At 47.2% G+C, this 22,693-nt stretch overlaps 14 protein-coding genes across 14 annotated transcripts; 6 read left to right on the top strand and 8 right to left on the bottom strand.

Annotated features, from left to right (window-relative positions):
- Window positions 1–416: 416 nt before the first annotated feature.
- Window positions 417–1,382, top strand: N7500_007718 (T2 family ribonuclease; the record flags this gene model as incomplete). Its single annotated transcript, XM_056678862.1, has 4 exons — window positions 417–652; window positions 714–1,008; window positions 1,073–1,265; window positions 1,333–1,382. 4 exons carry the CDS (start codon window positions 417–419, stop codon window positions 1,380–1,382), a joined length of 774 nt encoding a protein of 257 aa, XP_056529234.1.
- Window positions 1,383–1,911: 529 nt separating this feature from the next.
- On the bottom strand, window positions 1,912–3,027 carry swc5 (putative Swr1p complex component (Swc5); the record flags this gene model as incomplete). The annotated part of the gene is made up of 2 exons (XM_056678861.1): window positions 1,912–2,584; window positions 2,651–3,027. The coding sequence occupies 2 exons, from the start codon at window positions 3,025–3,027 to the stop codon at window positions 1,912–1,914; spliced, it is 1,050 nt and encodes a 349-aa protein (XP_056529233.1).
- Window positions 3,028–4,914: 1,887 nt separating this feature from the next.
- N7500_007716 (GPI anchored serine-threonine rich protein) lies at window positions 4,915–5,599 on the top strand (the record flags this gene model as incomplete). Its single annotated transcript, XM_056678860.1, has 3 exons — window positions 4,915–5,036; window positions 5,094–5,192; window positions 5,275–5,599. The coding sequence occupies 3 exons, from the start codon at window positions 4,915–4,917 to the stop codon at window positions 5,597–5,599; spliced, it is 546 nt and encodes a 181-aa protein (XP_056529232.1).
- Window positions 5,600–5,865: 266 nt separating this feature from the next.
- On the bottom strand, window positions 5,866–6,640 carry N7500_007715 (uncharacterized protein; the record flags this gene model as incomplete). The annotated part of the gene is made up of 2 exons (XM_056678859.1): window positions 5,866–6,255; window positions 6,320–6,640. The coding sequence occupies 2 exons, from the start codon at window positions 6,638–6,640 to the stop codon at window positions 5,866–5,868; spliced, it is 711 nt and encodes a 236-aa protein (XP_056529231.1).
- A 1,144-nt stretch (window positions 6,641–7,784) lies between these two features.
- Window positions 7,785–8,971, top strand: N7500_007714 (dihydroorotase; the record flags this gene model as incomplete). Its single annotated transcript, XM_056678858.1, has 3 exons — window positions 7,785–7,839; window positions 7,893–7,972; window positions 8,039–8,971. The coding sequence occupies 3 exons, from the start codon at window positions 7,785–7,787 to the stop codon at window positions 8,969–8,971; spliced, it is 1,068 nt and encodes a 355-aa protein (XP_056529230.1).
- Window positions 8,972–9,040: 69 nt separating this feature from the next.
- N7500_007713 (MIND complex subunit MTW1) lies at window positions 9,041–10,198 on the bottom strand (the record flags this gene model as incomplete). The annotated part of the gene is made up of 3 exons (XM_056678857.1): window positions 9,041–9,637; window positions 9,718–10,044; window positions 10,145–10,198. 3 exons carry the CDS (start codon window positions 10,196–10,198, stop codon window positions 9,041–9,043), a joined length of 978 nt encoding a protein of 325 aa, XP_056529229.1.
- Window positions 10,199–10,843: 645 nt separating this feature from the next.
- On the top strand, window positions 10,844–11,320 carry N7500_007712 (uncharacterized protein; the record flags this gene model as incomplete). Its single annotated transcript, XM_056678856.1, has 1 exon — window positions 10,844–11,320. One exon carries the CDS (start codon window positions 10,844–10,846, stop codon window positions 11,318–11,320), a length of 477 nt encoding a protein of 158 aa, XP_056529228.1.
- A 133-nt stretch (window positions 11,321–11,453) lies between these two features.
- On the bottom strand, window positions 11,454–12,145 carry N7500_007711 (CENP-X/MHF2 family protein; the record flags this gene model as incomplete). The annotated part of the gene is made up of 2 exons (XM_056678855.1): window positions 11,454–11,501; window positions 11,564–12,145. 2 exons carry the CDS (start codon window positions 12,143–12,145, stop codon window positions 11,454–11,456), a joined length of 630 nt encoding a protein of 209 aa, XP_056529227.1.
- Window positions 12,146–12,522: 377 nt separating this feature from the next.
- N7500_007710 (uncharacterized protein) lies at window positions 12,523–13,379 on the bottom strand (the record flags this gene model as incomplete). The annotated part of the gene is made up of 3 exons (XM_056678854.1): window positions 12,523–13,032; window positions 13,099–13,157; window positions 13,223–13,379. The coding sequence occupies 3 exons, from the start codon at window positions 13,377–13,379 to the stop codon at window positions 12,523–12,525; spliced, it is 726 nt and encodes a 241-aa protein (XP_056529226.1).
- A 417-nt stretch (window positions 13,380–13,796) lies between these two features.
- Window positions 13,797–14,957, bottom strand: N7500_007709 (MIF domain protein; the record flags this gene model as incomplete). Its single annotated transcript, XM_056678853.1, has 2 exons — window positions 13,797–14,513; window positions 14,568–14,957. The coding sequence occupies 2 exons, from the start codon at window positions 14,955–14,957 to the stop codon at window positions 13,797–13,799; spliced, it is 1,107 nt and encodes a 368-aa protein (XP_056529225.1).
- Window positions 14,958–15,086: 129 nt separating this feature from the next.
- On the bottom strand, window positions 15,087–15,569 carry N7500_007708 (DUF504 domain-containing protein; the record flags this gene model as incomplete). Its single annotated transcript, XM_056678852.1, has 2 exons — window positions 15,087–15,349; window positions 15,401–15,569. The coding sequence occupies 2 exons, from the start codon at window positions 15,567–15,569 to the stop codon at window positions 15,087–15,089; spliced, it is 432 nt and encodes a 143-aa protein (XP_056529224.1).
- A 1,762-nt stretch (window positions 15,570–17,331) lies between these two features.
- N7500_007707 (uncharacterized protein) lies at window positions 17,332–17,914 on the top strand (the record flags this gene model as incomplete). Its single annotated transcript, XM_056678851.1, has 2 exons — window positions 17,332–17,725; window positions 17,820–17,914. The coding sequence occupies 2 exons, from the start codon at window positions 17,332–17,334 to the stop codon at window positions 17,912–17,914; spliced, it is 489 nt and encodes a 162-aa protein (XP_056529223.1).
- A 1,935-nt stretch (window positions 17,915–19,849) lies between these two features.
- N7500_007706 (nucleotide-diphospho-sugar transferase) lies at window positions 19,850–21,121 on the bottom strand (the record flags this gene model as incomplete). The annotated part of the gene is made up of 5 exons (XM_056678850.1): window positions 19,850–19,876; window positions 19,941–20,081; window positions 20,149–20,514; window positions 20,564–20,658; window positions 20,746–21,121. 5 exons carry the CDS (start codon window positions 21,119–21,121, stop codon window positions 19,850–19,852), a joined length of 1,005 nt encoding a protein of 334 aa, XP_056529222.1.
- Window positions 21,122–21,500: 379 nt separating this feature from the next.
- On the top strand, window positions 21,501–22,562 carry N7500_007705 (uncharacterized protein; the record flags this gene model as incomplete). The annotated part of the gene is made up of 2 exons (XM_056678849.1): window positions 21,501–21,582; window positions 21,928–22,562. 2 exons carry the CDS (start codon window positions 21,501–21,503, stop codon window positions 22,560–22,562), a joined length of 717 nt encoding a protein of 238 aa, XP_056529221.1.
- Window positions 22,563–22,693: the final 131 nt, after the last annotated feature.

The following is a 22,693-nucleotide window of genomic DNA, read 5'->3' as shown; positions in this document are numbered from 1 at the left end:
CAACAAGTCGGAGATCCGAAGGAGTAGCCCGGGACGATGCAACCTCAAGAGGCGTTTCGTCAGCCTTTTTCAGACGAAAACCGTCGGACTCAGACTTAGCGGTTGAATTCGTTGTGCATTTCTGTCTCATCATTGGAGAAAGTCCACAACGCAACTTGCCCCGCTCGGTGATCGTCGCCTACTTTGACCGGCACTACTGTACTTTATATTACTTCGTTGCCGAAATGATAGGTGTAGCGGCGACGTCCGAGAACAAATCAGCTTCTTCTTATCGGTGCATGTGCTACATTGTATGTTTCGTGCCTGGCAATGTATATGCAGAGTATGATCGGGACTCAAGTATATATAAGACCATTGTGTGATCCCCTTACATGTATTCACTCAGCTCAATTCCCTCTCAATCCCATCTTGACAAAATGTTCCGATCTCAATCCACAAAGGGCATGCTTGCCCTAGCAGCCATGACCCTAATCACCGGCACAACCGCCAGCCTTGAAACCTGTGAAAGCGGCACCGTCTTCAGCTGCTCAAGCTCCTCCGAAGAGCCAACCTGCTGCTTTAACTCCCCAGGCGGTGCTCTCCTCATGACTCAATTCTGGGATACCAGCCCATCAACTGGTCCCGACGACTCATGGACCATCCACGGATTGTGGTACGTAGCCCTAACATCCAGCCTAATCTATAAGAAAATAATCTAACACCTCCCTCACCAGGCCCGACAACTGCGACGGCACATACGAAGCAAGCTGCGACTCGAAGCGCGCTTACACCAACATCACAGCGATCCTGAAGGACCAGGACCGCAGCGACCTGGTTGACTACATGGACGAGTACTGGGTTGATATCAACGGGGATAACGAGGACTTCTGGTCGCACGAGTGGAGCAAGCACGGTACTTGCATCAACACCATCGAGCCGAGCTGCTATTCCGGCTACACGGCGCAGGAGGAAGTCGGTGATTTCTTCCAGAAGACGGTTGATCTGTTCAAGAAGTTGGATACATACAAGGTATGTCCCCGATTCCCTCTCGGTTCTTTCATCTGTGCTGTCCGTTGCTGACTGTGTGTCACAGGCACTTGCTGCTGCTGGCATTACCCCGAGTACTTCCAAGACATATACTCTCGCCCAGATCCAGAAGGCTCTTACTGGTCTGCACGGTGCGGAGGTTTACCTGGGTTGCTCGAGTGGCAAGTTGAACCAGGCTTGGTACTTCTACAACGTCAAGGGCAATGCGATTGATGGAACATACAAGGCTGTTGATACGCGTAAGTTTTTATCATTTTATCGTTTTACTATTTGGTTAGTGCTTTGCTGACCTCTTGGTTCGTTTAGTCACCACTTCTGGCTGCCCCAAGACTGGCATCAAGTATGTGCCCAAGTAAATGGGGGATGGGAATTAGTGCGGCTTGAAGATTGTTGTTGGTGATTTGCACAATGATTATGTGTCGCTGAAATGGTATCTCTGGATTGTTGCTATATAGTACATGTTGATAGTACAGATTTGAATTCCCGTTGATATGATCTTATGATAATTGTTTTGATTGACGATCAAGTTTCACTGGGTATGAATGTAGACCGGTGGGTCTACTGTGGGGAGCTGACTGAATGGCCGTATGGAGGCTCGAAGCTTAAAGCAAGGATGTCAGTCATGTTCGTGGCCCTGCAGTGGATGTAGGGCACACCGTGGTGGGTCGTGGGTCCAACTTTGATAGCTCACACTTTCAATCGGAATGTAGTGAGATATTTCTCGAAGTAGAGCTACCCAAATGGTACCATTGCAACAAGCACGGGGTTGCAAAGGGCTTGGCAATAAAACGACTCTATATGGATCCACGTCCATATTGCAGCCGCAGCAGAAGAGTGTTTCCGGGACAATAGAGAGTTTTGGTAGAGTGCGCACAAGGACTGTTTTCATACACCTTTGAGTCGTGCAGCCCGCCGTTCCTCTTCCCTCTTCTCTTCCATACGACCCAAGAAATCCATGCGACCGATATAACCCTCCTTGGCTTTGCTATGAGTGCGCAACTCATCTTTGATACCTGCAGAGTCGACGTACGTGGCCCAGTCGAGTCTTGACTTCTCCACAGTGTTGATTTTGGGACCGCGCGCATCCGTAACAAGTTGTTTCTCCCAGCTTTTCTTGATTGTACCAGTGGGGTTGGGGTCGAATCGCGAAATCTTGCGAAGCGGTCGGCGCAGGTTATGAGCTGCATTTATGGCAGTCTCGTCGGTATATTCGACATTCTCTCCACTCGACAGAAACGCCTTAGCCTCGGCTGAATTTTTGGGTACGACCTTCTCCTCGGTGATCCATTCTCCGGCAAATTTGTAGGTGCGCTTGATCTTGATCATCTGATCAGCGTGCATGCCAGGGTCTATTTTGTGTTCCGCATCTTTAGCACCCTTGTCCTGTGCTTTCGTTTCGCCTGTCGGTTCGGGGGCGGGGGTGGATTCGGCTAGCGGCTGGATCGGGGGTGGCTGCAGGTTGGTTTGGCCTTGAGGTGCATTCATCTGCTCCCACAGGGCGTCCACATCGACGGTCGCACCATCGATTTTGGCCAACGGTTTGCGCTCTTCTTCCTGTCTGCTCGGGAAACGTTATTAGAACCCGATGATAAGTCAGGTACATAGACTATAACAGAAAGCTTACATCTGCTGTTTCATTGCGCGAGTTCGTACGAACCCCCCAGTGCCTCCTTCATCGTCGTCGATATCAATGTCGCCATCGTCATCGTCACTATCAGGCGCGTGTTTACCCTTGGGCTTCTTTCCCTTGGTCTTTTTTCCTTTCTTCTCTCTCGCTTTCCTGATGGTAGCTTCATCTCCAGAGTCAAGTTCTGCATCTTTGGGTATCTGAGCTTTTGTGTCTGTCTTTCGCTTCTTCTTTGCGGGTTCTTCGGCCTCATCGGCATCGGAAGATAAGTCGGAGTCGTCCGGTGCAGCGTCTAGCTCAAAGTCTTCGTCTTCGGCGGAGTCATAAGGCTCCTCATCAAGATCTTGATTTGATGGCAGAGTAGATTCTGTCATGGTGAATGATTTTGTTTTCTCGTGTCGGGGCTAAACAAGAGATGTACAACATAGAAGGCAAGGCGCAACAAGGCCGAATTTCTGCCGAAGGCGGTATCCTAATGTATCATCTCCGAAATCAACATCATGGCATAGATTCCTCAAAGGCAAGATGACAAGGAGTTTTGTCGTATTTTTGATACGTGATTTTTCGGAATTCCAATGAAATCTCCTACCACTTCTTGTTTGATGTTCTAGAGCAAGATCTGGAAACATTTGGACAGGCATCTAGGTTTCTTTCCCAGACACCCTCGAAGGGCTCGTAGACCTCCGCAGAGCCCAAGAAGCCCAAAGCCTAGCCCAAATAAACCCGCAAATCGGTTGGGCTCTGGGCCCAGTCCTGGGGCCCATCGATAGACTATAGGCTTATACCTCGAGCCCATTGTGGGTTAATAGGGGCCTAAATGGGCCCTAGACAATATATAAAAATACTGTGAATTTGGATGCCAAGGTACGTTGAACCCCCTTGTTGGGATTAATAAATTACCTCTGTTTTACGTCCGTTTCCTACCCTAATCCTCAAGGTAATATTTTATTAAATTGAATGGTTTATGATCAGTCACTAGCAGTCTCTCTGTATCACGTAGAAATATATAAGAAAATGCGTTGATCAAGAACCTTTTTAAATTACAGAGGTTCACGAGAAAGTAGTGGTGTTTCTCAATAAATCCAGATATATATCCAATATCAAAACATCAATCTTCACTTCTTGAATCAATCTCGACTCCCACCGATCAGATTCTGTTCAAGATTAACTTACGTACTTAGAGTGTCCCCTTCATGTATCTAAAATTCAAAGGTTGAACTTCATACGATCATCGGGAGGTCGTAGTACAACGCCGATGTATTGGCAGCCTCCATATCGAAAGGCGTGCCGATTTTGGCATCACTTAGGCCATTATAATTGCCGACCAAAGTAAGGCCTCGAGCTGGCAAGTTCACCGAGGCAGAAAGGACTCGGTTGTGGGCAGACCCTTGGCTATCGATGTGCCCAAGTGCAGACGGGATTTACGGTCACCTTATCAATAACCCATAGAGGTCAAAATCGAGGCGCTGGCTACCTTTTCGTGGAGATTCTAAGATAAGAAGGCACTCTTTAGATAGCTTTTTATATACTAGAATTCAAAGTGACCCGACCATCAAAGCACCAGTCTGTGGTTACAGGCAGTTGTATGTAATCAGTCGCAAAGAAAAGCCTGGAATGTGTAAATGATAGTAGTGGAGACTTGAATGTCCTTAATGCGGCTCTGGTCATGCATCATTGGCCAACGCAACCTTGGAAGCAGGAACATCGATTGAAGAATGTAACCCCGATTTCTGGAATGCGACGCCAAGCGAGAGTCGTGATGTGGAAGAACTACCTCATCGGCACCCATGGTACCTCACAAGCTTGGCTGGAGCAGAAAGAGAACCGCTTCCATCTTCACCTGAATTTGTCGGGCGAGATACCAACTCGGCACACGCAAGCAACCATTTTTCATAGTCAAATTCTTCAATCACCGTCTTGAATCCATGCAGCTTCCTCAGAGATAGTGTGAACACTAGATAATGCCTGGCCAAGAATGTGGAGTCTGGAATACATCTTCACGTGGGAGCGCTTTCTTCGGACTCCTGCCAAATCTGCCGGGAATAGACATGGAACTTGAAAGAGAACTCAATGGTTCCAGTGCCTTTTAAGATGGATGTAACATTCAAAATGCAGCTTGTCAAATGCCCACTATAGTCTTAGAATCTCTCGAGTAAATCTGCTCTAACTTTATCTCACATCTGATCAATTCCTCTCAGCGCGCATATCATTTTCATTTTAGCACATCGTTTTCTTCGTTTTGGGCTTTCTCGAATGTCAGTATGCGTCTCTTTACTACTCATCTTTCTATGCTACTTGCTGTATCGGCTACCCTCATCGCTGCTCAAGATGCAGCACCCACATCCCCAAGCACCAACGGCAATTCGAACTGCGCTTCCCAAAAGTAAGCTTCCAGAAACCCATATTCTGTCATTTAGAATTCCTTTCTCATAATCAACAGAGTTGTAGATTCATGCGTTGCGATCATGAAGCGTGGGCTCGCAAAGTGTTCTGCGGGTGATTGGGACTGCAAGTGCTCAGGCGCCGCAAATATTGCCAAGTGAGTAGACCACCTGTCTGACTGTTGCCCTCAAGGTGCTATCTCATACCAACAACATCACGGTGCTGATCTACCTGAGCAGCTGTTATGTCAACTGCTCCGAGAATGACCCAGAGTCGTCAGCGGCCAGACAACTCAGCGTAAATGACTGCGCCACCGCAAACGCATACGACCAAGGAGAAACCACCGTCGCACCCTCATGGACCCTCCCCGGGTCCAATGCTGCTCAACCGACCCGCGCAGATGTCAGTCTAACAACCAGTGGTAGCTCGTCGACCACTGCCGGACCGACCAAATCCTTCATTGGGAAGGAACAGTCAACGACTCCATCAGAGGGGGCTGCAGTTGCGAATAATGCTGGAAGCTGGATGGCTCTTGTGGTTTTAGGAGTAGGAGCTGCATTTTGAGACCGCCCCGGAAGAAGCGATTGTCGAAGCGATTTTAATCAAGTTATAGAACACAAGTCGTATAATGTCACATACGTAAATAACCAAAGGAAGGAAGAGGGTAAGGCTGTACCAAAACTATTGAACTCATCACACGTCAATGTCCAGCATAGATAACCATGAAAACATCCTTTCCATTCAACAGAATAACCATACATTCATGTAAAAAGACAACGAACCAACGCCACGCTTACACAACACCTAAGCCTCCCAGGGCCATTCGCTCATCAATTGCGATACACCTGCTTAGTGGAAATTTCCAACTTCTCGAGTTGTAATTGCGCCGCCCGACGACGAGCAACATCCCGCTGGTACCACGTGCCAGCAGCAGCAACGAGTCCCATCAAAACCTCCATTCCAACAAGTACACACAGCAACACAAAGCCCGCACGAGTATTGATGCAGTCACGGTCAAAGTGGTAGGGTGCCTTAATGCTGCTTGCCCCAGTCTTCCACTTGCAGGTCCAGGTGTGGAGGGTTTCATTCTTGCTAAACCCTGCTGGATAATCCGAGGAAGGGAGATAGACTATGAACAGGATCCCGACCAGAGCGGTCAAGAAGCCTGCAACTGCTGAAGCTGAGGCGTAGATATTCAGTGGCTTGATACGGGAATGTGGCTGAATGGGTGTTAATAGATGCTACCAAGAGTTGTCACACAGTGGGAAGGGGGTTAAGACTCACAGATGGTAGGAGTGCAGCAGCAATGTATACCAAGTTCAAGATGGAGATTATACAACCGCACGCAATGGCGGCTGTTGTTGGACGAAGGTCGAAGTTCAACGGCCACAGTGCGAGACCAGCACTCGCCCATTGCGAGGTGTGCTTATAATGTCGCAATGGTGGAGCTTCGCATGCGACAACGGCAATAGCAATGCCGAAAGTCAGGAAAGATAGACCGAGTCGTGCAAAGTGGATAATACGATTGCGTTTGAGAAAGTTCGATTCCTCCATGTCTGAAGAATAAGCAGTGCCTGATCCGGCGAGGGACGAGTTTGAGGTCATGATGAAGGAGTGTCGTTGGGTCTCGTGAGACAGTAGAGAGGGTTTCAAAGGAGAGTGTGTAACTGTCAAAGATCACCTTGCCGGCAAGGATACTTCTAGATAGGAATTGATATCAAAGAAGGAAGAACCCCTCAGGGGCGATATGATAAACAAAAAAAGCAAAGTCAGGTACGATGTTCAGTGACTATATTCCACAACTGCTTCAGGTAATTATTTGAAGGATATATGGGATATGTATATATGTAGGACACAGGCCTGCGATTGATCCGGGCACTAATCTAGTGGGCGCTATACTATCACAGAAATAGCCTAACTATAGGATGGGCGCGTACTTCGAAGACGACATTCAGCCCGTATTACTGCATAAAGCCATGCAGAGCGCCTCGACGGGAAACCGTCCGCTCTAATTGGTCCTGGGCTCTTAGTGAGATTCGCAGGAGTGTCTAGCCCTGTAAATATTGGCCTTGCAACTGGGACTTGTACATCCCCGAAGGATAATTGTCCGGGCGCCAGCATGCAGACTTGGCAGACACCTCAGTGGCTAAGCACCAACAAAGCGCCTAGTAGTCCCAAATATAGGGTCTGAGCGGGATTGGCAGTGAGATTGTGGTTGAGGAACAGGTCTCATTTGTCTCTGAGAAAATCTAATTTTCCCGTGGCCGTGACCTATGAGAGGTAACGGCGAAGCGCCGAGGATTGTGAGTGCCAGCGGCAAGGAACACACATCTTGGCCTTGCTTGTTCGAGACATTCTCGTATCTCCTGGATGGGTCTAGGCCTTGGTCCTTGTATATCAATGTTTCTCCCCGAGTACTGATACTACCCCAGATGTGCGATTGTGCATAGCGCTTCGTATTCAGGGGTGTTTTACTGCGCACTCGGTAGATGAAAGATATTTGGGCATATTAGGTTGGACTTTCGATTGACAATTAGATGGTCACACATCTTCTGACTCTTCAATGTCGAAATAATCTCCCATTTTCGAGAATTCCCAGAAGTCAAGACCTCGGGGAAGTACAACTGGAACCGTTGCCACCGCCATCGGCAGAATCTTTTGCGAAATGGCGGGGCAAAAGTGATCGACTTTCTTAATTTGAACATCTATCATAGCTTTTGCAACTTGGCTTGAAGTTCAATTTCAAATCATGACTCTCTCGAAGCTGCAGGGAGTAAAGCTCCCCGCATCGGCCGACTTCCATGGTACTAAGCAATCCTAGGGATTGAGGGTTGAGATGCAGCTAACCAAAGCATAGTCCATCTCCGTGAAGGTCCAATGATGGAGTTGGTGACTCCCACGATCCGACAGGGTGGTGTGAACACCGTCTACGTTATGGTAAGGAAAATTTTCCAGGATGGGAACAAATGCTGTTCGTTGAGCTAAATCTAATATACTCGATAGCCCAACCTTGTCCCACCTATCACGACCGTCGACCGTGCTCTGGACTACCAGAAGCGCCTCCAAGCCCTCGAGCCGAATGTTAACTACCTCATGTCGCTGTACCTCCACGAGTCCGTGACCCCGGAGACCATCATCGAAGCTAAGAAGCGCGGCATCGTTGGTGTTAAGAGTTATCCGGCCGGTGTGACGACCAACTCCTCCGCGGGAGTGGTCGACTACACGCAGTTCTACCCCGTTTTTGAAGAGATGGAGCGACAAGACATGATTCTGAACCTGCATGGAGAAAGTCCCTCCGGAGGCGATGTGACGGTGTTGTCTGCGGAAGAGCGCTTCCTTCCTAAGCTCTTTGAGCTGCACTCCAAGTTCCCTAAGCTGCGCATCATTTTGGAGCACTGTACCACTGCTGCGGCTGTGGAGGCTGTGAAGTCGTGCGGTCCCACGGTTTCTGGTACCATCACTGCTCATCACCTATCCATTATCATCGACTCGTGGGCTGGCGACCCATTCTGCTTCTGCAAGCCCGTTGCTAAGACTCCAGCCGACCGTGACGCCCTTCTCCGTGCTGCTGTCTCAGGAAACCCAAAGTTCTTCTTCGGCTCGGACAGCGCCCCGCACCCGGCAGCATCCAAGCGCGGTGGGGAGAAGATTGCTGCGGGCGTCTTCACCCAACCATACACCACTCAGGTTGTGATTGATGCCTTTGAGCAGGCCTGCGATAACGGTGTCCTCAAGGAGGACGAGATCACGCCAGCGGTTGTCGAAAATTTCATGAGCAAGTTCGGACGCACCTTCTATGGGCTCCCGGAGGAGCAGAAGGAATTCATCACCATCGAGAGGAAGGGCGAGAAGATCTCGGAGATCCTCCAATCAGACAAGATTGACGTGGTCCCCTTCAGAAAGACCCAGGAGACATGGAGTATCACTTGGTCTTAGTAGTAAGGCGACCAGCACATATCCAATAATAGAGTCGTAGAACCAAAAAGTCTTCAAATGCATATCCTCTTACACAGACTTGTCTTGCGTAAGCATGTTTGCGACGCTTTCAAGGGCGTGGGCCTCCCTGATGTCGATTCTGCGACCTGCGACCACTGGATTGCCCTCGTCACCCATAGCAAGCTGGCCAGCCCGCTCAAGATGGAGTCGAATTCTGCTCTCGATGTATTCCTTTCTCTCGTCTCTTTTGGACCTGGCTTCCATTGGCACTGTTGCATTGGGCAGAGCTGCCAATTTTGGCCGAAGCTGCTCAAGTGTCATCTGCAACGCTGGCAGCTGCGAGAGAATAAACGTAGTGTTGGTTGTCAGGGGCGTGGGTTTAGCATTCGGCCCAGCGTCGACACCAACACGAAGCTGGCGTGCAGATGGGGTAGAGGTCAAGAAGGACAAATCAACTGGTTTATTTTCGGCCGTCATAGACACACCATCTGCCTTCGCTGTTTCAACTGTCGATAGGATAGATTGTAGTTGTGAGATAACTGCGTCGTTTCGGGCGCGTTCTTCTTTGAGCGACCGATTTAGTTTCTTCGTCTCGAACAACTTCTTGCGTTGCGCATGTATGGTTTCTGGCGTCGGCGTGTCTGGCGAAGACCCGAAAGATAGACCCTAGTACAATGCGGATTAGTGTACTCCATACTACAAAATCTCAAGCATGTTGATATTTGGAAACCTGTGAATGTCCATACCTCGTAGTGCTTCAACCGTACCCAAGAGAGCAAGTCTGCGGGCACCGTGAGAATGTTGCGCAGCACATAAATTTCGAATTTGTCGAATGCCTTATCAACATTGGCCTCTAGCAGAGTCTCGAGTTGGTGCAATCCATTTTCAATCTCTAGCTTCGCCTCAGGATAGACCACATTGCCATCCTCGTCCGTTTCCGCGATGCTGGGACCACTGCTGTCATGAGAGAAACCGAGCCGTTCAGGGGGCGTATTGAGAAGTCCGGCCTCCAAGCTGGAAATAGCTTGGTAGATCAGGTTGTTAATCGAGTTGATAATGTCATCTATGAGAGACTAGGGAGCTGTCAGCGATATTCCTAGCAAACGGTGGGTCCACAGGTCGCAAATCGCGCGTGCAGCGCGAGCCAATACATATCGGTGTTGATCTACGTACCAAGGGTGTGTAACTGAAGTGCTCAGTGAGCAAGGAGGTTGTCGCATCATCCATCGCAAAAAGATTGGTCCTCTGAGCTGGGCTTGACGCGTTGAAGAACCAAAACACGCGTGGGGGGGAAAATCCACTAGCCACCGCCTTCCGGCGATCAAGTACAACATTTTTGGTGACATCCTGCTTTCGTTGAATTCTTTTATCCTCTGGCTTCTATTTTATCATCTCCGATGCATACTGTGGGCCTGCTATGTTGTACATAATTTGATGTCAGACCGACACATGAATCCTAACCCGACTTAACCCAGTCACCAGGTACCCGGCAGCGTTGATGTCCAGCCGAAGCAACCTTGTCTCTTCCTTGTGCATGGCTGTCAGCATTACATATGGTTTCTGTGCAATGTCGCAGATGATCATCCCCTGGCGAATGTTCCAGTTTGAACGACCAGACTATCGGGTCATTGGAAGGTTCTCATCTAGTCCAGGTTAGACACCGAACTTTGCCCTCATGTGCCTCATGATACCAGTAGAAAAAAAATATTTAAACTCGACTCGAGAACGCTGAGAGATCCTCGTAGCAGTGTAATCGTTAGCAAAATCAGACAAGGCGTAGAGACAATCCAAAACATTCCGTCTTGTCTATCCTGGTAAGAGCCCGTTCTTGAACCCCTCTTAAGGGACTAGTCCTCACATCTACAGTCCACCATGTCTCAAGGAAACCCCCTCCGAGTCCTAGTCATCGTATCTCATCGGAGTTCTCAAATATCAAAAGCACAAAACAACCCAGAAGCCCTCCTACCCAAAGCTATCCGCCTCCTCAAAGCAAGTCATCTCTATATCCCACAAGAGAGTCGCCCAACAACAAAGCTAGTGGCAGCTCAAAAGTGGCGAACGCGGGTATTCTTCGTCTTCGATGTCTGTCACACAACCTACGACCCCAAGCTTGGCCACCTACCCGAGCAGAACAAGCTTCCTGTTGCTGTTGTTCATCTCAGCAAAAAGAACACAGCCTATGTGGCGAATGCATGGTTGTCAAAAAGAGTCAACAGAGATATTTCTCTGTTTCACAATGCCAATGGCTTTGGAGCAGTGCCGCCTTTTATTGAGGATCATACCGTCGGAAAGCCACCCGAGTATGTGAACCCAAGGGATATTTCACTCTTCCAGGCCTCTTGCCTTTGAAGATGTTTTTTTTGTATTAAACGTGTTGCACGCGTGCTGCTGATTCCGTGGTATCTTGAACAATAAATAATAAGCCCTAATGTATGATGAAATGAACCAATGCCATGACCCCTTCGTAGGAGAGATGCCGAAGCTAGAAATCCATCGTGAGCTGCGGCGCCATTTTCTCAAGATCTTCGACCTATATCACCAATCAGAATACCCAAGCATAGCCAGTTGGGGCATAAAAGAATGGAGACATACCTCGAGGAACCCGTCCCCAAGACCTCTGCCTCCGGTATTTCCATCTGACTCGGCCCTCTCATAAGCAGCTCTGGCTATGGCTTCCCTCACAAAAACATCCACATACTTCGCGACAACATTATTAGCATCTTTTGCAACCTTGGTCTTCTCATTCTGGAAATGCTGATGCAGCAAGCGCGTAAGCAGTTTAGAGGGTATTTTGGGTTCGCTGGATGTCACGTCCTCTGGTTGATGTGTAGTTGTAATTTCAGCAAGAATGTAGTCTGGCTCCTGAGAGATCGATCGCGAACGGCTGCGACTCGATTCATTGGAGTCGGATTCAGATTCGGAGCCGGGATTGGCATCGGGTGCCGGAGACTCGGGTCGGGAACGTTTCCCTATGATTATGAATTTGCTTTGAGCTGTGGGGTTGCGTTTTGTTGTTTTTGGCACAACTGTGGGTGCAGAGGCTTTTGTGCTAGTCTGTTTCGCTTTTCCTTTGCCCTTTGACGCGGAGCTTGATGGTCCTGCGCTAGTCGTGCGACTGGGAGGTTTGAAGGGGAGACGTGGGCGCTTTTGAGCCGGCTGAGGTTCACCGGCCATACTGGTGTCCTAGATAGTCCTGGTCGGTGTATGGGTAATGTGGTAGGAATAAGTATGGTTTGGTGAATGGTGGAGAAATCGGAAGACAACGCGGGCGCGAGTACAGTACGCGCTGTCAGGTGATGAGGGGACGCCCTACTTTTCTAGTTGTGACGGCCTTGTCCAGGCGATTTATTTTCTTTTACCTTTCCCTTTTTTGTTCTGTTCGTGTATCAAAGTTAAGTACATGCTTTCCATGGCTATTGGCCTCGAAAATCCTCGTCAAATGAAAGTGAGTCGTCAAACCCTCTTTCCCCTCCCTCAACACACCCGGCAGAAGCCCGCTAGCCGAAAACCTTGCTCGCGGGCAGGAAGGAGATGACCTGACTTTCTTGATCCTAGTCGATCTCGCTGGGACGCACCACGCGAACAGGACGAGCGCGGCGATTACTGGCCTCAAAGGGGTGGTACACATTGATGTGCAGACCGACCGTATCGATCAACTTACGAATGCGGTCCCAGGGAACTTTGAACAAACCAGTGCAGAATCGATTGGAGTAGAGCCTCTGTGGTCGCTCATTCCTGCTTTCAGAGCCCTGATGGAGAGAAACTCGTAGTTGTTCACTCAGGTGTTGTAGGGCAGCAAAAGTATTATTGACAACCATGTATTCTGGATCCACGCGGCTGCCATAATGCTCCGAAGTGAAGAGACAAATTATCCAATGGCGACGGCGGTGTAGTAGGAAGTCACTCTGCTGGGGTGGGATCATGAGTGCGGTGCCGAGGGGACGGTGAACAACGAGAGAAGGCTGCGAGTCCTCATCGCGTAGATCGGTGATCACGTCGGTGACTGGGTGATCGCGGTAATTGAGACAGTGCTTGCGATATATTTCGTAAGCGGCGGGATACTATAGAGCCATCGTTTTATTAGTTCTAGCTTGTCGCGTCAGTGGGTGATATATTGGTTGACTAACCCGCTCATGAAATGCACGGGCAATGCCTGCACCCCAGATGCCTTGGCAGTTGCACGCATCTAGATAGGCTGGGTTAGAAATGAATTCAAGTGGAACAATGGGTAGCTAGATGAGGGGTTCTCACGAATAAGAGCAGCGCCGTTGGGGGCGTCGAATAGGTCGCCGGGGGTCTCCTGGACAAAGTCGGCTACAGCAGGCGGCGACGAGGTCATCAAGATTAACGACTCATCGCTATCGGTGTGTTCGATCGCCGCAGCCTGGTCATCACTTGCGTCAGACATGGTATCGTTGTGGATGGAGAGAGCAAACGAAGAAGCTAAAATTTGATCATACTCCCTACGAAGGCTTGGTGGAAAGTGAAAACAGCAAAGGGAACAGATTCTAAAAAGGCATGGCACCAAGATATTGGGGTGTTTATCGTCGGAACTGTGTTTTACATGTCCGCAAGGCAACATATTTCTAACAGCTCCAAAAAAAAAGGATATATAGAGGGTAAAAAGATTGAAATTGGACAGAGTCTAGTTTAACTTGATTGGAAGACTCAGCGCACTGTAGCCAAGGCGGCATGGGATAACCATATAGACTGAAAGTTTTGATAGAGTGAAGGCATATTCCAAAGCCCTGTTAAGAAGATACTCCAATGCGATTCAACACATCCCTCGATTTGCTCAGGCATCCTTTCTTTTCCCAATCAGAACTCAATCCTTCTTTCCCTTTGCGGCTGTGAATGGTTTCATTGTGGTCAGCTCGCCCAATTCGTCCAGACGACGGTTAACAAAGCTCTTCAAGCTTTCTCTTTTCTTCAAGGTTCGTTCGGGCTTTTCGTCCCTGGATAAAATCTGCTGCACTTTTTCGTTCTTTGGTGAGTCTAGCGACTTTTTATTGTCTGCTTGATGTGGCCTCGGCGGATGGAGCTGACCTGGAGCGATGGGAGACATCGAGGTAGGAGTTGTGACATCAGGATTCATGACTGGAGTAAGCGAAACCGGAACACTATTGCCGCTGCTTGATTTCATGCGACGGCTCATCGATCGCGAGATAGACTTGAAGATCGAGGGGCTATTCCCAGAATCCATGCGTTCGAGGCGGTCGATCTCACTTTTGGCGGTCGTTCCATTGGTTGCAAGATTGTCTTCACTTGCTGGATTGTAGATCACTACTCCTTTGTCAGGTGCAATTCCAAACATTTCTTGGATAGTTGATTGGATCAGGCCCGTGTTGCGAATATTGGTCAGCGGTCCGATCAAACTCGAGAGAGCGGTAATCTTCAATAGGTACGCCGAGCCGGAGGTATTTCCAAAGATCAAGTCAGCGTTCTGGTCTATGGTAACTAGCATTGATGTTTCCGGACGCTGGTAGACCTGGGCTAGGCAGTGGGCGAAATCCGACAGTAACTTGGATGCATCATCCTTTGCCTAGTTAGTGTTAGCAGATAGCAATCACCGAGCAGTTGTCAGTGCATCACAAACCTTTATGTTGGTCTTGAGCTCAACTACGACAACAGATTCATGATTGACACGGTCCTTGGGCGAGTTGTGTGATCCACGGGCTGTGAATGCATCTTCGTAGTACAACTTCTTCACCTTGGTTAACGGGGAATCGTCCACACTCTGCTGCGAAACATAGAGAGGCATGCTTTCTGACGCAAAAGGCCTCCCAGGCACGATGTTCTCATCAGGCTTGTCCTCCTGAAACATCGATGAAGTTCTCGACGGCCTCTCGGGCATGATGATCGGCGGTGCGTTGGTATCTGGGAGGGTTTTTGATAGAGCATTGCATGATTCATTGGGTGGTTTCTGTGATAGGGGAACATTGGTGGTCAAGCGAGGTAAAGACGGTTTCTTCTTACAAGGGTCCATTGGTGGTGTCAATTGAGTATGTGATGAGAGTGAAAGATGACAGAGAAAAAGACTTCCGGGAAGGTTGACCTCGGGACCTTCTGGTGGAAGGCACAACGCTCGACAAAGTAAACAAAACAGTCGGTACATTTAGGCAAGAAAGGCCAATTCTTTGAACGCCGAGTTTCCACTCAAGAAGATTTTGTCAATACGTCTCCTTCGATCCCAAACGATCTCCCCATCGATATGTCTGATATATAAGACCCGATGCTGTGGGATGAATTCCTCATCGGTGGTCTCCTTCTTCCAACTGCCCATGGGAATTTCCAATCGTCCTTCAAATCGGTCCACGAATCCAATAACATAGTTGTTGCATTCAAATGCCGAATCCCAAGTAATGCGGTTGATAATATCTGAGACTTGTCAGATTTGTCATGGATACATTTTTTAACCAAACTACCTACCTCCTGCTGGACGTAGTCTGTTTTCACCGGCCTTGGGGTCATATTCAACCGACGCACTTCGCTGATCCTGCTTTGTGGGCTCGCATGTTGGCTCTGATTGGAATGCGTATACCTCTTTCTCCATAAGTTTATTGACATCCGTCTTTTCGGGATTATTCGAAACCATCATCTCTAAGAGTTCAAGAATATCAGGGTTTTCGAGTTGGTTTTCACTGCACCCGTGCAGGAAACCGGATGAAATATATATATCATCCTGGTGGCATAGTCTGGACACATGATTTATCATCTGAATTTCACTTTTGCAAGACTCAGCCCTCTCGCGGCTGGAGATGTAATCCTGGAATGATTCACATTCAGTCATAAAGCAGTGTTTAAGGAATGGCAGTGCCTGACTTTTTGTGATAGGCCAAAGCAATAAGAATCCCACTAATAGTGAGTCAGAGTACGACGAGGGCTTGAGAAACTATGCACTGTGACTCATCGATTCCACCAGAGTTATCTTATTCAATGTACATGATAGCGATAGTTGGACAGGCATTAAAAAATCGTAAAGACATTTGAGAGTACGGAGTAGTTGCGAAAAAAAAAGAAAAGAAAAATAAGACAATAAAAAAGAAACTCCGATAGGGGGAATCGAACCCCCGGCTGCCGTGTGAGAGACGGCGATGTTAGCCACTACACCATATCGGATCTTGGATGAATGTCTGACCCATTATTGACTATATCAACTTTGCAAATTGGCTTTGTGTGTGCCTGTCTGGTTCTATAGAACCCTCTACACCATTTAAGCATACTCGAGGTTCATTATTTTGTAACTTTCCCCGAATATCTTATATTCGTACGCTACTTTTTATCTCTTTCGTACCGCCGGTTGTATAGTAAGGTGTTTTTACTATTAAATAAAATCGCTGAGCGTCGCCGCTAAAGTAAGACAAATTAGGTTGTATTACTTCTATTTTCATGATTACACATGTATAGTAATTTCTTTTACATCGTCCACGATCTAATAAACTAAGCTTTCCGATACAGCGCTATATCTTTGGAAAGCACTTAGGGCAGATTGATTTATACGACTTCGGGATTTCGAAGATCTCTTTCTTTTTCCGCACGACCTTGAATGGCTCGATATACAGACCATCCCAGTCTCCCTGGGTTCTGGAAACGAGCTCAAGATTGACCCCTGCTATTTCCGACCACACTCAGAAGATCTGCTCGAAAAACATCCCATAACCCAAGATGAAGATGAAGAAGCCGCTTACATGGAACCTTTTCCTACCCTGCAAGAGATCATAGAACGTGATCCATCCAACCCGATTAATTCAATATTTGCAAAAATCGAAAGCGGTTATCGGTTGGTATGCTTCCCTGAATGGAGGAATTTGGGTGATTTCGATGGAGATTTCTAACTGAAGTGATAATAGTAAAACATACTAAATAGTAGTTACCTTTCGGACTATATCATCAAAATTCCCGAAGTTCTTTTCAAACTATTAGGCTGTCAGGCCAGTTGAGATATTATGTTTATAGTAGTCACTGATAGCTACTAAGGAGACTCGAAATTAAGATAGCTAGGCCTATCTATAGAGTTGGATATCTTCGCCAGGAGTTTCCTGTCGAGCGGATACAGACTAGCGAACTTGTTTCAAGGTACTCATGCCGTAAAGCAAGCTTAGCATTAGGATACTCGACTAGGTATCAATGAATGTTTGAAACCTATACCTATCGCCGGACTTTTAGAATAAAGTTCTCAAGAATCGTGTGGCGTCATAATGAGGCGTATATTGAGCTGGCCGTGGGTTTCCGTTCAAGACGACTCGCCATTTCGCCTTATTTTGGAATCTTACAGATTTTTGACGCCTGTCGACGAGAATTCAAGGCTTTTGAATATTCAAATCTTTCTAGTTCGACCCGCCGGACGATCTTGCGCTGCCATGGCCTGTTCTGATTGTACGCATACCCTCTCCAGCTCTGAAAAGGGCGACGAGCTGTCGGAGCCCAAGATGCTATCTTTACCAGGGGACAAAACACCAGAAGAAGCTCGTCTTGAGCGAGAAGGGTGTATCAGGAATCTCCAGGTGTTTCGATACAATCTTTACCAAAAAGAGTCAAAGGTGCATGATGAAGACGCCTTTATTGACCTACTCTACTGCGAAGAAAGGCTGCGAAGGAATTGTCAAAAGGAGATTGATTTACGGCACAAAGTGAAAGAAAAACCGTCTTTCTGGGGCACTGGCATTCCAAGCTTTGAGGACGAGATGAGCACACTCTACCAAGATAATTGGATGCGGACACGAGTCTGGTGGTTCATCCGTGGCTGGATCATTGGTAATTCCGGGCCCTTAAAACGGGCATTTGAGTTATGGAGATCCAATCCTTTGTGGTATATGCATCCAATTCTTGTTGAAGACTGCAAGTCTAGAGGTGGGTGTTGTGGTCGTGATTGTGGATGTTGTTCGGATGCTCAACGTGCGAGTAGTTCAGCCGGGGCGCTTGGTGTGGGACACTGCACTCTAGAATGCAGATGTTGTTCGAGATCGCGTGGCTTTGAACTGAATAAGGAAAGGAAAGATTATCTTGTTTCTCACTTCTCCTTTGATAATCAGATAAAAAATATGGATAATGTGGTCGATCCTTATCAGCACCGAATTCTTCTTGTCTCTATTTGGGGTTTGAGTGTGGATGATGGCTAGATCATCCAGAAAGAGATTCAACTTCAAAATGTTGCTACTATGGAATTTTCAAATAAGGGAAGTGAAATTTGAAAGAAAATAAAAACGGAGAAAATTAAAAGAAGAAGTACTTCCCTTCGAGTACTATCGTTTGCCCTCGTTTCATGTACATTCTTTATTATAAGGTCTGATATTGGTCAAACAAAACCCCCACGAGCAACCCCCTGGGAGTCATGTCCAATGATAAGAGACGATAGTTGACGAGAACAGTGATTCCCAGGATCCCAAATGTCTGAACTCTCATTTTCTCACAGATAATTATAATAATAGTCTATATAGTTATACTACTTTATTAGAGATAAAAGTGGTACTTAGTATTATATTACTAGCTAGTTCTTTAAATAAAAGAGTATATTTTAACGAGAATACTAAGTATAAAGAGAGAAGGAAAAGGAAGAAAGAAAACTATAAGATAGGATCCTTTATAGGGTCCTATCACCACTAAATATACAAATAATATAAAATCTGTTAAGACAGAAATATCTGGCAGAATCTTTTCGGTAGAAAAGATCCACCTTCCAGGTTGTCATATAAGTTATATTATATATATACTAGTTTCTTATATACTCAGATATTTTAGTAAAGCTTACCTTTTACTATATAAAGATAAAAGAGATCTATAGTAGTCTCTATATAATTAGAATAATTCTTATACCCTAGTATAAGCTTTACTTTTTTAATATATTTAATCTCTGTCTCTAGCCGAAGGAAGAGATCAGATCTCGATCTTCCTATCCCATAACTATTGTCATAAAGTACTCATACCAGATATCAGTTGATTAAAATGGAAAGATAAATCAGGGCAATCCCGGCCACTATGCATAATCGGCGGCAATATGTTTCACATATATTGAACCGTTCTAAACTTGGTCACTGGATATTTGGGGGGTTGGCGCTTATATCGTCGAAAGCCTATAGGAGGCTGCCACGGAGGCAGACGTGCATATGATACTCCTTGAAATTAAAGGGGGGGGCGCCTAACCCAAAAATACTATGCAGTATGATGTCCAGAACAGTATCGTTACAGCTTTTAAAATACGTATCTTGGCTTGAAATACATGTTCCACTAAACATGAGATACATACGAAGATAAGCTATCGGATACTAATAATGAAATCTCGGAAGTTATTAGGATTACCAATGTAATCTTTGTTTCGCAGAGTTTAGCTATCTCAATGTATATACCACAAAATCTCAAGGTTTAATCAGCTAACCACAAAGCTTAAACATCGGTATATATTGATGCGAATTACGATTGTTAATTCAAATAAGATGATATCTTCCTTTCGCACGATGCTCTGCAAGCTCATTTACCAATTTAGAAGCTGGCGGCGCAAAACGGACCTGGTTCGATGCTTCAATCTACTGAACTAATGCCTACGCTGATTACGGCGTCCAGAGTGTTATCAGCGTCAGTATAGCCCCTGAGAGCCTTGTGACTGTGAACTCAGTCATACCATGTTCAAGACGGAGTTTCAGACTTCCCTACAATCGGTGCATATTTTGGATCATCACTTGCAGAGTAAGCTTCGAGGGCCCGGGTATATGCTTCAAATATATGGCTCGCAAATAAAAACAGCATATGTACATCGCCATAGAGAAATAGAAGGAAAAATCGATAGACGTCTAGCATCCAACGATGCGAGAATACACTGGCCCATCTTACATATGCAGTGGCAGTATGCCGAGATAGTGAAGACATCTCGTGGATTAATTACGCTTACGCTGCACTGGTTTTACATACATTCTATTGCTTTCGTTAGAAAACAACACGTTCTGATGGTTGTGACAGAGGAATCAATATGGCGTACCTTTCGTCGTGTCTTAAAGTCGTCATAAATGCCCAACCAAATGTTCAAGGCGCGACAGTCATCTTCCTGTTGGGTCAGAGGGTTGAAATCACAGGTGGGCTGCTTTTCATCAATAATGTGTTTGGGAGCTTCGATCCATGGCTATCATTCACACTAGTTAGCATCTTGGGTCGATTTTGGAAAGCGATTTTGGAATCCTGGCACGAACCTTGGGCACAGGCCAGTCAGAGAAATGGAGAAACTTGGTCTCGTTGAGAATGGCATAGGGATCCCATTCTTCCAACGGGTTTCCAAGGTAGCCAGCATGTTCTTTGCCGCGGAACTCCCCTGTCAAAAGGTCGTAGCGACGGTGTGGCAGGACGAAAGCGCTGTCTTTGTACAAATCGTTGACAATTTCCATGTCATAGTCGTCAGAGCTTGCATTGGCAATTGCTTGCATAACCCGAGTGAATTCAAACGTGGACGGTTCGACAAGAACCAATTGCGAACTTAGAACTCGGTCGTCTGGATTAAGCCAGTAGGCTCGTGGCATTGCGACGGGGCAAGGTGGGAGCAGAAACAGCTCATCCATAGCCTGTAGGGGGGTTAGTGGGAACGATGAGACAACATTGCGATGAACAGACTTGCAGGATAGTGGAGTCAGAGTCTAGGCTCAGAACCCTGTCGTATTGTGTTTGATTGAAAGCAAGAAGCTTCGTATAGCTCTCTGCCCATGTTTCTGTGGTTGATATAAGCTGTGAGGGACATTTCAAGGAAGGTACTGGCAAAGCGACCGTGGTGTATACCGCAGGGAGAGATTACTTACGGTCACCGCCGTTCCTGCTTTGAACTTGAATGGGCTTGAGCTTGACTTTGTATTTATCCCGAGCGATGCGGAGTAATTCCGCTTCCCTCGAATTATCGTCATCAGCGACCGAATAATGATCGGGGTACATCATTAAGCGGTCGGGTTTGCTGTCGAGACGATGCAGGGCCTCAAATAGCATGACTGAGTTGCACAGATAATCAGTGTTGGTGACATATTGCGTGTATGCAAAGCGAGTCCAGTCAACTTCTTTCCCAAATTGGACAGTAACCTGTGGCCTAAGATAGCCAAAACTGCTGCGAATCCGAAGAAAGATTAGCAGTAATGTGATGGATATCAGGACAAATGCAGCGCGTAGGGTTTTGGTTACGGTCATGGTGTGATCGCTTGCAAAGTCTAGCGATTAGCCATCAATGCCGTATCTTTACTTATGGCGTGGTGTGAGTGAAGTAAACCTTCGTCTTGGACCTGTCAGCCTAGCCAGGTTGAAAATGACAGCAAGCTAACCGCCGGGGTAAGGACAGCACACACGAAGCGGCTCAGGAGACCCCAAATCTGCTCCGAAGCGAGTGGATATTTCGGTCCAGCCGCCCCACATTTCGTGGCCCCAAACTGCACTGATTTCTTTAGCGAACACAAATTAGGGGCGAAATACCATAACTGGACGGTCTAACCGCGATCGACAACGTAATCGGCAGCGGAAAGGCAGGGGCAGCGGGTAGAGCCTTGTTAAGATCAATCAATCGAACAAAGCCATGCTTATCATCAAACAGATCTGCCAGTTCCGATTCCCACATTTCGACCAAATTCTGTCCACAACAGGAACCAAGCCTATGGGTATACGTTTATTTTCCTTCCAAAATGTAGGGATCTTATCACCCTTGGTATAATAGCCCACAGACCCTGGTATACTGATGACAGAGAAGATGATGATGATATTCTCTATCTAGAAGCTAGACTGAGAGAGAGAGAAGAAGAGAAAGCAAGTATGAATAGGATACTGAGATCCTATTTATACTGCCAAACATGATGGCATATCAAACATGTTTGATCTATATGCCTGGATGCCTATGGCATCCGACATATACTCGTATTTCGTCCTGCGATTCGTCAGTTCTTACCCTTTGCAGAGGCTAGCCGACTACGAGTCATGCAAAATTGTGACATCACCCAGCTACCTAGGTTTCACCTTCACCAAGAATGGCGTTAAAACCGAGGATATCACCATCAAGGTCCCTTTCGCTCTTCTGAACCTTACTCTGGAAGCCCCCTTGGTGACCGCTTCTACACAATACTTCCCATGCATGGGCACCAACTCCACTCCAGCTCTTGGTCGAGCTTTTCTACAGGCTGCTTTCGTCGGCGTCAATTGGTCCAAGAAATCCTGGTTTTTAGCCCAAGCTCCTGGACCAGACTATTCGTACATTCAGAATGTTGTCGACATCAGCGATAGTGACACCACCATCACACCCTCTGGGAATAGCTGGGAACCTACTTGGGAAAACTCTTGGACGGTACTTGCATCCGAAAATTCTCCCACGACCAACTCGACCAACTCGACGACCTCGACCGGCAGCACTGGTCTCTCAACCGGCGCCAAGGCTGGCATTGGCGCAGGCTGCGGTATTGCTGCTTTGGCGGCCGTTGCTGCAGCTTGTTGGTTTATCTCCCATCGTCGTCAAAAATATAAGCGGACTTTCAGTCAGGACAGTGCAGTGGCAGACCAGTCTTCGCAGCAACCTCCTCCCTCGATAATAACTACGACGCCCGTGGAAGCTCCAGACACCAAACCTAGCAGGCCTCATGAGTTGGCCTAAGATCAGGCCATTGCGCTTTCACCAAACTCAACACAAACATCAGAATATGGGTAAAGGGCCCAGCAGACTTCTCAGTCTAAACAAAGCGCGCAGAATATGTCAGAACATTCGCAGGCCTCTCTCCAAGGACC

This window comes from Penicillium coprophilum (genome assembly GCF_028826855.1).
Source record: "Penicillium coprophilum strain IBT 35676 chromosome Unknown utg000005l_segment0_segment0, whole genome shotgun sequence".
In the NCBI taxonomy this organism is placed as follows: Eukaryota; Fungi; Ascomycota; class Eurotiomycetes; order Eurotiales; family Aspergillaceae; genus Penicillium; species Penicillium coprophilum.
The sequence above is the reverse complement of the archived record's forward strand: the minus strand, read 5'-3'. Positions and strand labels throughout refer to the sequence as shown.